The sequence below is a fragment of the Danio rerio genome, chromosome 5, assembly GCF_052040795.2.
Source record: "Danio rerio strain M-AB ecotype USA chromosome 5, GRCz13ab, whole genome shotgun sequence".
NCBI classification, from domain to species: Eukaryota; Metazoa; Chordata; class Actinopteri; order Cypriniformes; family Danionidae; genus Danio; species Danio rerio.
The window spans coordinates 77413341-77426426 of record NC_141025.1 but is presented as its reverse complement, the minus strand read 5'-3'; the positions used below and the strand labels follow the sequence as shown (position 1 = coordinate 77426426).

The window sequence follows — 13086 nt, the reverse complement described above, 5'->3', positions numbered from 1 at the left end:
AATTTGTCAGACAGTGAGTAGTCAACTTAATTATTATTAATATTCAATTAATTTTTAATTATTTATTGTTTGGTCTTTGTTTTTGATTTTGTTGCTACATTTAACATCAGTACATTTGACACGTGTCATGCATTAAATTAAGAAGACCCCTAATGATCAGCTGAGCATCAGTTGATCGTGTGCTTGACTAATGTGACCTTCCTAAAGCTATGCTTGATTTTAGCCAGTCTTGTTATAAAGCATGTCATAAAACACATCATGATCCTATAAACTGCATTCCAACAACATTTTCAATACAATAAAGTTGGTGATTATATGTGCTAAACATACAGTTGGAGTCAGAATTATTCACCCTCCTGTAATTTCTTTTTCAGATGATGTTTAACAGAGCAAGGAGTTTTGCACAGTATTTCCTATAATATTTACTTACTCCACTGGCCAAAAAAACCCCACTTAATATTACACTTCAGACTTTATTTAAAATCTAAGGTCTTTAATTTTGACAGTTTTTTTTTTTTTAAACAAAAACTAAATATTTTAAGAAAAAGAAAGACAAAAAGCCGATTAAATGCATTATTATTAAATAAAAAAGTTTATTAAATGCAATGTTATTAAATAAACAAAAAGCTAATTAAATGCATTATTATTAAATAAAAAAAGCTAATTAAACACATTATTATTAAATAAAAAAGCTGATTAAATGCATTATTATTAAATAAAAAAAGCTAATTAAATGCATTATTATTAAATTAAAAAGCTTAAAAAAGTTGATTAAATGCATTATTATTAAAAAAAAAGTTGATCAAATGCAATATTATTAAATAAACAAAAAGCTAATTAAATGCATTAATATTAAATAGACAAAAGGTTGAATAAATGCAAAATTATTAAATAAAAAATGCTAATTAAATGCATTTCTATTATTAAATAAAAAACTGATTAAATTCATACAATTAAATGTCTAATTTATACTGTCTACATTTAAAAAAAAACATTTTATACAGCAATATTTTAATTAGTATTGGGCAAAAAGCAATCAAGATTAATTGCATTCAAAATAAATGTTTGTTTTGACAATTTAAGTGTGTGTACTGTCAATACTTATCATGCATATATAAATACACAAAGGCATTCATATATTGGAGAAAATGTATATTTATATTTATATAACAGAGATCAGATTTCTTCAACACATTTCTAAACATAATAGAATTAATAACTCATCTCTAATAACTGATTTATTTTATCTTTGCCATGATGACAAAAAATAATATATGACTAGATATTTTTCAAGACACTTCTATACAGCTTAAAGGCTGTACAGGCTTAACTAGGTTAATTAAGTTAACTAGGCAGGTTAGGGTAATTAGGCAAGTTAATGTATAATGATGGTTTGTTCTGTAGACTATTAAAATAAATATAGCTTAAAGGAGCTATTATTATTGACCTCAAAATGGTGTTTAAAAAATAAAAAACTGCTTTTATTCTAGCCAAAATAAAACAAATCAGACTTTTTCTAGAAGAAAAAATATGATCAGACATGCTGTGAAAATTTCCTTGCTCTGCTAAACATCATTTGGGAAATATTTTTAAAAAGAATAATAATTATTATTATTAATAATAATAATAATAATTCTGACTTCAACTCTATATATATTTTTAATCGCAAAATCGTCTGCAAAACTTCAACTGTGTATGTATATATATATATATATATATATATATATATATATATATATATATATATATATATATATATATATATATATATATATAAACCTCAATTAAATATTTGAACTAACAGAAAATCAAATCACGCTATCCCGACACAAACACACACTAAAAAAAAAACAGTCTTGAAGGATTTGGTTACCAGGAATCGAGTGAAGAATAATGTTAGTGAGCATTAATGTGGGGATGATTGATAAATCAATGGGACACTGGAGTTAATTGGCTGTTTTCCCGGTGTGTCTGTGCTCTCGGAATGAGGGAAATCAGTGGGAGAGACGGCTCTTTACAGAGGCATCAGTACAGCATTAGAAACTGCAGATTAAAGGCGTAACTGAATGGACTGGGGGCAAAACAGCACACAGCAGACACATGGAGAGGAGACGTGTCCTGCACACCAAAACAACAGCAGAGCATTAGCACACCCGCTAGCAGGAGGAGCCGGAGAAACCACTGAGACCATACAGTAGGTACAAACGGAAGAACACACTCTAAGGAAATGTGTAACAGATTGCACAGATTTATTCATTTTACTATATTTTATTTTATTCATATACTTAAATGATATTTATTTAACTTAATCATTTGTTTGTTTGAATGTTTTAGTTTTATTTAAATTTAATTATATTTATTTATAATTTTATATTTATTTTATTTATTTGATTGTTTGTTTGTTTGTTGTATTTTATTTTTATTTATTTAATTATTATTTTTATTAATATTTCTAAACTATATTTTTTTCCACTTGTTTGTCTGTTTGTTTTATTTTATTATTTATTCTTATTTTTAATTTAGATTTTTTTCAGTTTTAATTATTTTATTTTAATTTATTTTTTTCATTTTTTAAATGTTTTTTTCTATTTATTTATTTATTTTATTTATTTATTCATTATTTATAAATAAGTAGCAAATTACTGATCAAATGAACAAATTTCCTATCATTTTTTTAGGGCGGTGCCATCAGTTTTTAAGGGAGGGGCTATCAGTCCTTTGGGGTGGGGCTGTCATTCCATTTGTGTGGAGCGATCATTTGTTTAGGATGGAACTATGAGTGCTTTAGGGTGGAGCTATCAGTCATTTAGGGTGGGGCTATCAAACCTTTAAGGCGGGGCTACCAGTCATTTAGGGATGGGCTATCAATCCTTGAGGGTGTGGCTCTCAGTAATTTGGGGCTGGCCTATCAGTAATTTATAATGAACTTAACAGTCATTTAGGGTGTGGCTATCAGCCTTTTAGGGTGTGGCTATCAGTGCTTTAGTGCAGGGCTACTAGTCATTTGTTTGTTTGTTGTATTTTATTATTTTTATTTATTTTTTTATTTTTTTATATTTTAAATTCATATTTCTTCCATTTGTGTTTTTTGTTTGTTTTATAAATAAGTAGCAAATTACTGATCAAATTAGCAAATTACCCATCATTCTTTTAGGGCGGTGCCATCAATTCTCAAGGGAGGGGCTATCAGTCCTTTGAGGTGGGGCTATCATTCCATTCGTGCAGAGCTATCATTCATTTAGGATGGAACTATGAGTGCTTTAGGGTGGAGCTATCAGTAATTTAGGGCGGGGTTTTCAGTCATTTAGGCTATCAATTCTTAAGGGCACGGCTCTCAGTAATTTGGGGCGGGGCTATAAGTAATTTATAATGGGCTTAACAGTCATTTAGGGTGTGGCTATCAGCCCTTTAGGGTGTGGCTATCAGTGCTTTAGGGCAGGGCTACCAGTCATTTAAGCTGCGGTTATACTAGAGTTTGTATGGCACTGTGAAAAGGGGCGGGATTAAACAAGATGGTTAAACATTTAAAAAAGCCAGTGATTGGCCCATATTTAAAAGTTCTGTCCAGAAAGGTCATGTTTTGATCCTCGATTGGTCTCACGCAGTCAAGTGATGTGATTTTGCAGGTCAGAGTTCACCAAGCTTGAACTTTGCAATGCAGCCAACGGTGAAACTTGTCGCACTAGCTTGCTTTTACGATCTGCTGCATTCACATGCCTATGAATGAAAGTCTATGGAGAGAAAAACCAGTGTGACCGCAGCTTTAGGGAGACACTATTAATCCTTTAGGGTGGGACTCTTAGTAATTTGGGGCGGGGCTATCAGTAATTTAGAGTGTTGCTATAAATCCTTCAGGGTTTGGCTATCAATGGTTTAGGGAAGAGCTTTCATTCCTTTAGGGTGGGGCTATCAGTCTATTAGGGTGGGGCTATCAGTCTATTGGGGTGGGGCTATCATTCCATTCGTGCAGAGCTATCATTCATTTAGGATAGAACTATAAATGCTTTAGGGTGGAGCTATCAGTAATTTAGGGCGGGGTTTTCATTCATTTAGGCTATCAATTCTTAAAGGCACGGCTCTCAGTAATTTGGGGCGGGGCTATCAGTAATTTATAATGGGCTTAACAGTCATTTAGGGTGTGGCTATCAGCCCTTTAGGGTGTGGCTATCAGTGCTTTAGGGCAGGGCTACCAGTCATTTAAGCTGCGGTTACACTAGAGTTTGTATGGCGCTGTGAAAAGGGGCGGGATTAAACAATATGGTTAAACATTAAAAAAAGCCAGTGATTGGCCCATATTTAAAAGTTCTGTCCAGAAAGGTCATGTTTTGATCCTCGATTGGTCTCACGCAGTCAAGTGATGTGATTTTGCAGGTCAGAGTTCACCAAGCTTGAACTTTGCAATGCAGCCAACGGTGAAACTTGTCGCACTAGCTTGCTTTTACGATCTGCTGCATTCACATGCCTATGAATGAAAGTCTATGGAGAGAAAAACCAGTGTGACCGCAGCTTTAGGGAGACACTATTAATCCTTTAGGGTGGGACTCTTAGTAATTTGGGGCGGGGCTATCAGTAATTTAGAGTGTTGCTATAAATCCTTCAGGGTTTGGCTATCAATGGTTTAGGGAAGAGCTTTCATTCCTTTAGGGTGGGGCTATCAGTCTATTAGGGTGGGGCTATCAGTCTATTGGGGTGGGGCTATCATTCCATTCGTGCAGAGCTATCATTCATTTAGGATAGAACTATAAATGCTTTAGGGTGGAGCTATCAGTAATTTAGGGCGGGGTTTTCATTCATTTAGGCTATCAATTCTTAAAGGCACGGCTCTCAGTAATTTGGGGCGGGGCTATCAGTAATTTATAATGGGCTTAACAGTCATTTAGGGTGTGGCTATCAGCCCTTTAGGGTGTGGCTATCAGTGCTTTAGGGCAGGGCTACCAGTCATTTAAGCTGCGGTTACACTAGAGTTTGTATGGCGCTGTGAAAAGGGGCGGGATTAAACAATATGGTTAAACATTAAAAAAAGCCAGTGATTGGCCCATATTTAAAAGTTCTGTCCAGAAAGGTCATGTTTTGATCCTCGATTGGTCTGACGCAGTCAAGTGATGCGATTTTGCAGGTCAGAGTTCACCAAGCTTGAACTTTGCAATGCAGAGAACGGCGAAACTTGTCGCACTAGCTTGCGTTTCACATGCCTATGAATGGAAGTCTATGGAGAGAAAAACCAGTGTGAACACAGCTTTAGGGAGAGACTATCAATCCTTTAGGGTGGGGTTAGTAATTTGGGGCGGGGCTATCAGTAATTTAGGGTGTTGCTATAAGTGCTTTAGGATGTGGCCATCAATGGTTTAGGGAAGAGCTTTCATTCCTTAAGGGCGGGGCTATCAGTCTATTAGGGCAGGGCTATCAGAAAATAGGGGCGGCGATATCAGTCCATTGGGGCGGAGCTATCAGTAAATAGGGGCTGGGATATCAGTTCCTTGCGACTGGGCTATGTCGTCATCATCAACCATCTGAAAACATTCTGCATTAGAGGGAGCTAATGGGGATTCACAAATAAGTGCAAACTGGCTTTCAGATCTTCTTTCATTTTGTTAGCAAAACACATATTCCAACAATCCAATCCGTTCTCAAAGAAATCCAGCACCGCCCTACATTTCTTCCTCATCTCAGAAACCTTTCCAGTTAGATATGTCATGACGGGGAAAACAGGACAATCTTAACTTAAATCTCATGCCGACCTTAATAGAGAGAATTGTACCTTAAAATAAAGTGTGACCAAAAGCACATGACATACACAGGCTTCTAGGTGTTTTTTGCTTCATTCTAGGAACAACCACAAATGTACATCAGTGAAATGCGCTGCATAACTGCCAGCAATCATTTTATGACTGATGTTTTAATAGAATCAGGCAGTTTGTGTCACTTTTAGTGAGCAGAAAACACAGTAAAGGCCATACAGTATTTAACAGAGAAGAAAACAGCATTTTTATAGCTATTAGAGACAATCTTTCCTCTACTGAAGCCCAATATATTCCCCCTCTCTCAGATAGAGACCGAGAGAGGGAAGGGCACGGAGGTAAAATTAATCAAACACTGAAGGTCAGGGACACACAATACTTGATTAAGGTCACACAAACCATCATAAAGTCATTGGGCCCAATAAAGACGCCCGCTGCAGTCATTAACATGGCCGCTGCAGGGAAGCCTCGTTTCCAATACCTGTCCACCACAAACAAACACGGTTATGGTTGCCAGGTCTGAAAGAGTCATGAAAAAAGGGGAAATCAAATGTCTCAACTCATAGGTGGAGCAGCACGATGAGGCATGTTGATCTGACCTGATTAAAAGGGTCATTTTATGCATTCAACTTCCTTTATTTGTTTGCAATGTTGCGTTTGAGCTTGAAAAAGACCTTCAGTTGTAAAGTCACTCTATGACCGGTGTATATGCTCTGTATCAGTAAACAAAGTTTCTGAATGCCTTAAAAAATCTGTTGTAATCCTTTTTTTTATGTACTCAGTTTAAAACTCTTGTTTTGTGCCAGACATATAAATTTACGGTAAAATCCATTAAATTTACGGTAAAAATGCATTCTTTTGCTGTCGGCTTAGTCCCTTTATTAATCCGGGGTCGCCACAGCAGAATGAACCGCCAACTTATCCAGAAAGTGTTTACGCAGCGGATGCCCTTCCAGCCACAACCCATCTCTGGGAAACACCCACACACATTCAAACACACACACTACGGACAATTTAGCCTACCCAATTCACCTGTACCGCATGTCTTTGGACTGTAAACCGGAGCACCCGGAGGAAACCCACGCGAATGCAGGGAGAACATGCAAACTCCACACAGAAACGCCAACTGAGCCGAGACTCAAACCAGCGACCTTCTTGCTGTGAGGCGACAGCACGACCTACTGATTCGCCACAGTAAAAAAATAAAACAGTAAAAAATCTTACTGTTAAAACACAGTAGAAACTGTAAAAAATAATAATAATAAAAAACATACAACTTAGGGTAAAATATGGCTAATTATACTGTTAAAAAACATTAGAAACTGCAAAAGAAAATTAACTGTAAAAATAATAATTTTACTGTTAAAATAAAGTAGAAACTGCACAAAAATGTTCAAAATATTACTGTAAAAATGGATCATTTTACTGTTAAAATAAAGTGGAAAATGCAAAAGAAAAACATAAAATTGACAAGATAATTTTACTGTTTTAACTGTAAAAAAATAAATAAATTTACAGTAAAAAAAACTGGATAGCTTTACTATTAAAACTGTAAGAACAAAAAATCACTGTGAAAGCAAGAGAATTATAAAAAATAATAGAAAAATAATAATAAGTTTATGGTAAAAAACGGATAATTTTACAGTTAAATTACAGAAGAAATTGTAAAAGAAAAAAACATAAACATATATATAGATATACATTTGAAGTCAGAATTATTAGACCCCCTTTGATTTCTTTCTTTTTTAAATATTTCCCAAATGATGTTGAACAAATTCAGGAAATGTTCACAGTATGTCTGATAATATTTTTTCTTCTGGACAAAGATTTGTTTTATATCAGCTAGATTAAAAGCAATTTTTTTCACATTTTAAGGACAAAATAGCCCCTTTAAGCTATATTTTTACCATAGTCTACAGAACAAACCATCGTTATACAATAACTTGCCTAATTACCCTAACCTGCCTAGTTAACCTAATTAACTTAGTTAAGTCTTTAAATGTCACTTAAAGCTGTGTTGAAGTGTCTTGATTAATATCTAGTCTAATATTATTTACTGTCATCATGGCAAAGATAAAATAAATCAGTTATTAGAGATGAGTTATTAACACTATTATGATTAGAAATGTGTTGAAAAAATCTACTCTCCGTTAAACAGAAAATGTGGAATAAAATAAACAAGAGGGCTAAAAATTTGAAGGGGCTAATAATGCTGACCTCAACTGTACACACACACACACACACACTACCAGTCAAAAGTTTGGGGTAAGTGTGATTTTTAAACGTTTTTAAAATAAGCTTTTCCTGCTCACCAAGGTTGAATTTATTTAATCAGAAATACAGTAGAAATTGTGAAATTGTGAAATGTTATTGCACTATAAAATAACTTATTCATTTATTCCAGTGATTTAAAGATGAAATTTCAGCTTCAATACTCCAGTCTTCAGAGTCACATGATCTTTCAGAAATTGCTCCAATAATATTAATAATAATAATAATTATTATTATTATTATTAGTATTATTAGTATTATCATTATTATTATTATTATTATTATTATTATCATTATTATTATTATTATTATCATTATTTTTTGTTATTGTTATTAATGGTAATAGTAATAAAAGCAATAATGACTGGAGTAATAATTTCATTTGAAAATACATACAATAAGTAATAAATAAATTTTTAATAAATAAATATTTACAAATTATTTTTTTTACATATAATAAATGTTGCCTTGATAAACAGAATAATAAAAAATAAAAAAATAAAAACATGACAAAAAACGACCCCAAATTTTTGAGTGGTGAAAAAGTGACTATTATGAACATTTCTATTAAAGAGCTAAACTGTCTGGGTTGGTGTTGTATATTATGCTACAAACCGCTTGTAATAAACTGCCAGTGCATTTTCTGTTATTTTACACACTATATATGATTATTTCTTATGCGTTATATTATTTCAAACTACTGAAATGTGAGTAAAAGTCACTTTATTAAACTGTAGAGTTGAATTTTCAACATTAAAAGTCAACAGAGCACAGATCAACATCCCATAACGCAAATCACAACCGTAAATAAACTCAAAACGCTTAATAATATTCATTACAGATACATTATACAGCGTCTTCAGTCAGTCTCAAAAACAATGAGTTACTGTCTCGCCAGTTTCGATTTAAATACCAACAACTATGAAGTTGATGCCTTTTGAATAAGCAAACTAGAAACATTTTCCTTACACAACAGCAGCAGCAAACACACACACACACACACACACACACACACTGTAATATGAAACACACAACAGACAGAAATGACAGAATGGTACCATCAACACACACACTCACCATCAGGACGAACAGGAGAATCAGACCTGAATCCCCCCCCCGATCACATGTGCATCTGCGCGAGTGTGTGTGTGTGTGTCAGTGAAGAGTTTAAGTGTATGCAGATTCCAGTTTACAAGATAGCAAGAAGTGCAAGAAAGACTATTATGAGACAGGAGAAGTCTAGAGCGAGGACGGGCGACACCCACTTCACATAAACACATCATGAGAGAGAGAGAGAGAGAGAGAGAGAGAGAGAGAGAGAGTTATGAGTGTGTCTTTCACAAACACACCATTAAGTGCTGATCGCTCACCACAGCCTCACTCAAGACATCATGCCACTTGGCTGGACTTCTATGTCCGAGCGAATACACAGTCATTAACGTCCGCCAAACACACACACACACACACACACACACACACACACACACACACACAGTGTCCAATCTGCTCTGTTTGTGCTTCTCAAAATGGCCTCAAAAGCTGATGCTTGAGTGGTAAACAAGCACCAAACTTATTTAAGCGCTACTAAAAAAAGTAAAGCATGACAATCTAATTTCTCTCGCAAACACAAACAGAGTAAACGAAACACACACACACACTTTTACACTCCTGCGTGGTGTCCACTTACCTTTGTTTGACCACCTGTGTTATTAGCCCTGACTGGATTAGGAGAGTAAATGTTAAAATGGAGTGTTATTGCGTGTGTGTGTGTGTGTGCGTGCGTGTGTGTGTGTGTGTGTGTGTGTACTTGTTTTTGTGACATATCAGGACACAAATCTGTATAATGACATGGGTATGACACAGGTATTACAAAATGGAGGTGAAATATGGGGACACTGGTGACGTCCTCATTTCTCAAAAAGCTTATAAATCCCACAGGATGAGTTTTTTCAGAGAGTAAAGCTGCACACAGTCAATTTAAACAAATTTAAACAACCAAATTTAAATTAAATTAGGTTTAACTTAAACATTAACACATTTAATTTGTTTAAATTCAACCCATATAAATTGTCTGCAGCAATTTTGCAGACATCATTTGTTCAGTGTATTGAGAAATGATGTGTTAAAGCTGGTTTCCTGCACACTATCAGCAGTGTCACGTCTGTCTCGTACAGTCACAGTGTACACTCAAAAATGTGTATTTTTTGCTGCTTGTTCAGACTACTTACTTAAAATGAGCAGAAACAACACAATTCTTGAGTTGTTTGGGGGACAACTTAATTGTTTTCTATTCAATACTTAAATGTGTTAAGTTAACTTAATCGATTTGTGTTGGGACAACATGAAGGAATTGGGTTTTTACAAATTTAAGTGGATTGAACGTAAAACAGTTAAGTTATCCCAAGAAAACTCAAGAATTGTGTTGTTCCAGCTTATTTTATAGAAATAGTTTGAACAAGCAGCAAAAAGTATTTTTAAAATGTAATTTACAGTGTACTACAGTCTGCGTGAGCTTTGTGGGAAATGTACATCTCATTGGCTGCCCGCTCATATAAACGTCATAAAGCAATCTATCATCACTTAACTCACATTTCTCTCAGTACGTTTTGTTCTGTGAAAACGAGTGCAAGTAATTCCAACAATTTACCACTTGCTTATCTCAGCAAACTCCATTTATAACCAATAAAACACACACACACACACACACACACACACACACAAAGGCATAAAATATGAACAGCGTACAGATACAGTGTTCTTCATTCTTCATGAAATATAGCCTTTGAAAAAGAAAATATCCACAAAATATGTATCGTCCATACACAAACATCTGCATAAAATAAGGAACATGAAAAATTAAAATTTAAATTTAACTTAAAAAGTTTGTTCAATTCCCCTATAGCGCATGTGTTTGGAATGTGGGGGAAACCAGGGCACCCGGAGGAAACCCACGCCAACTCAGGGAGAACATGCAAACTCCACACAGAAATACCAACTGACCCAGTTGGGGCTCGAACCAGCGACATACTTGCTGTGAGGCAAGTGCTAACCGCTGAGCCACCGTGTGGTCTACATCAAATAATATGCTATGATATTTTTGCATTTTGTTTATTTAAAGAGTTATGCTAATGACTGTAATGTATTACTTTTAAAAGTTTTATCCTACTTGTAAAATTATGTAAAAAGTATGTAAAAATTATTATAATTAAAACGTAAAATAAAATAAATGGATGGATGGATGGATGGATATTGATTGCTTTTATTCCAGTTATTAAATAAATAAATAAATGTGTTTTTATTATAACTAAATAAATAAATGTGCTTTGATTCCAGGTATTAAACAAACAAACAAACAAACAAATAAACAAATAAATAAATAAATAAATGTGCTTTTATTCCAGCTAATAAAATAAACAAATAAATAAATAAATAAATAAATAAATAAATAAATAAATAAATAAATAAATAAATAAATAAATAAAATGTGCTTTTATTTCAGGTATTAAACAAACAAACAAACAAACAAACAAACAAACAAACAAATAAATAAATAAATAAATAAATAAATGTGCTTTTATTCCAGTTAATAAAATAAATAAATAAATAAATAAATAAATGTGCTTTTATTCCAGCTAATAAAATAAACAAACAAATAAATAAATAAATAAAATTTGCTTTTATTCCAGCTAATAAATAAATAAATAAATGTGTTTTTATTCCTGCTAATAAAATAAATAAATAAATGTAATTTTATTCCAGCTAATAAAATAAATAAATAAATAAATAAATCAGATTTTATTACAGATATTAAATAAATAATTCTGCTTTGATTGCAGCTATTAAATAAATGTGCTTTGATTCCAGCTATTAAACAAATAAACAAATGTGCTTTTATTCCAGCTAATAAAATAAATAAATAAACAAATACATAAATGTGCTTTTATTCCAGCTAATAAGATAAATAAATAAATAAATAAATAAATCAGATTTTATTACAGCTATTAAATAAATAAATAAATGTGCTTTTATTTCAGCTAATAAATAAATAAATAAATATATAAATGTGCTTTTATTTCAGCTAATAAATAAATAAATGTGCTTTTATTCCGGATAATAAAATAAATAAATAAATAAATGTGCTTTTAATCCAGCTAATAAAATAAATAAATAAATGTGCTTTTATTCCAGGTAATAAAATAAATAAATAAATAAATCAGATTTTATTCCAGCTATTAAATAAATAAATGTGCTTTGATTCCAGCTATTAAATAAATAAATAAATGTGCTTTTATTCCAGCTAATAAAATAAATAAATAAATAAATAAACGTGCTTTCATTCTAGCTAATAAAATAAATAAATAAATAAATAAATCAGATTTTATTCCAGCTATTAAATAAATAAATAAATGTGCTTTTATTCCAGCTAATAAAATAAAGACAAATCTGCTTTTATTCCAGCTAAAATAAATAAATACATATTTCAACTAAATAAATTAATAAATCTGCTTTTATTCCAGCTAATGAAATAAATAAATACATATTTCAACTAAATAAATTAATAAATCTGCTTTTATTCCAGCTAAATAAATAAATATTTCAACTAAATAAATACATCTGCTTTTATACCAGCTAAATAAATAAATAATTAATTAAATTTGTTCTAATTCCAGCCAAATAAATAAGTTAAAGAACGAATGAATAAGCAAAAAACAAACAAACAAATCTGTTTTTATTCCAACCAAACTAAAGTGTTAGCAGACAGTTAATATGAGAGTTAATGCGACACTGAAATTAAGCAACTGTATTTTCATTAACTAACATGAGCAAATACTGATATAAATGTATAGTTCATTGCTAGTTCACGTTAGTAAATGCATTAAATAAACAACCTTATTGTACAGTGTAACAAAACATTTATTATGCAGTTGAAATCTTGATGTTAAGTAAAACTGCATGAATGTCAATGTCATCCAACACAGTACATAAAATAAAGCAGATACAAACAGCAAGATTTTGAAACATGTTCCTAATTTGCACACACACACACACACACACACACACACACACACACACACAC

General features: G+C 32.4%; 1 protein-coding gene across 21 annotated transcripts in view; it reads right to left on the bottom strand.

Annotated features, from left to right (window-relative positions):
• rgs3a (regulator of G protein signaling 3a) overlaps positions 1 to 13086 on the bottom strand; it is a 180498-nt gene that overhangs the window by 86011 nt on the left and 81401 nt on the right. The window contains exon 1 of one of the 21 annotated variants that reach the window (XM_087251727.1): positions 9087 to 9301. Within the exon in view, the coding sequence (XP_087107853.1) occupies positions 9087 to 9089 (3 nt within the window). The 5' untranslated portion in view covers positions 9090 to 9301. 21 annotated transcript variants of the gene reach the window in all.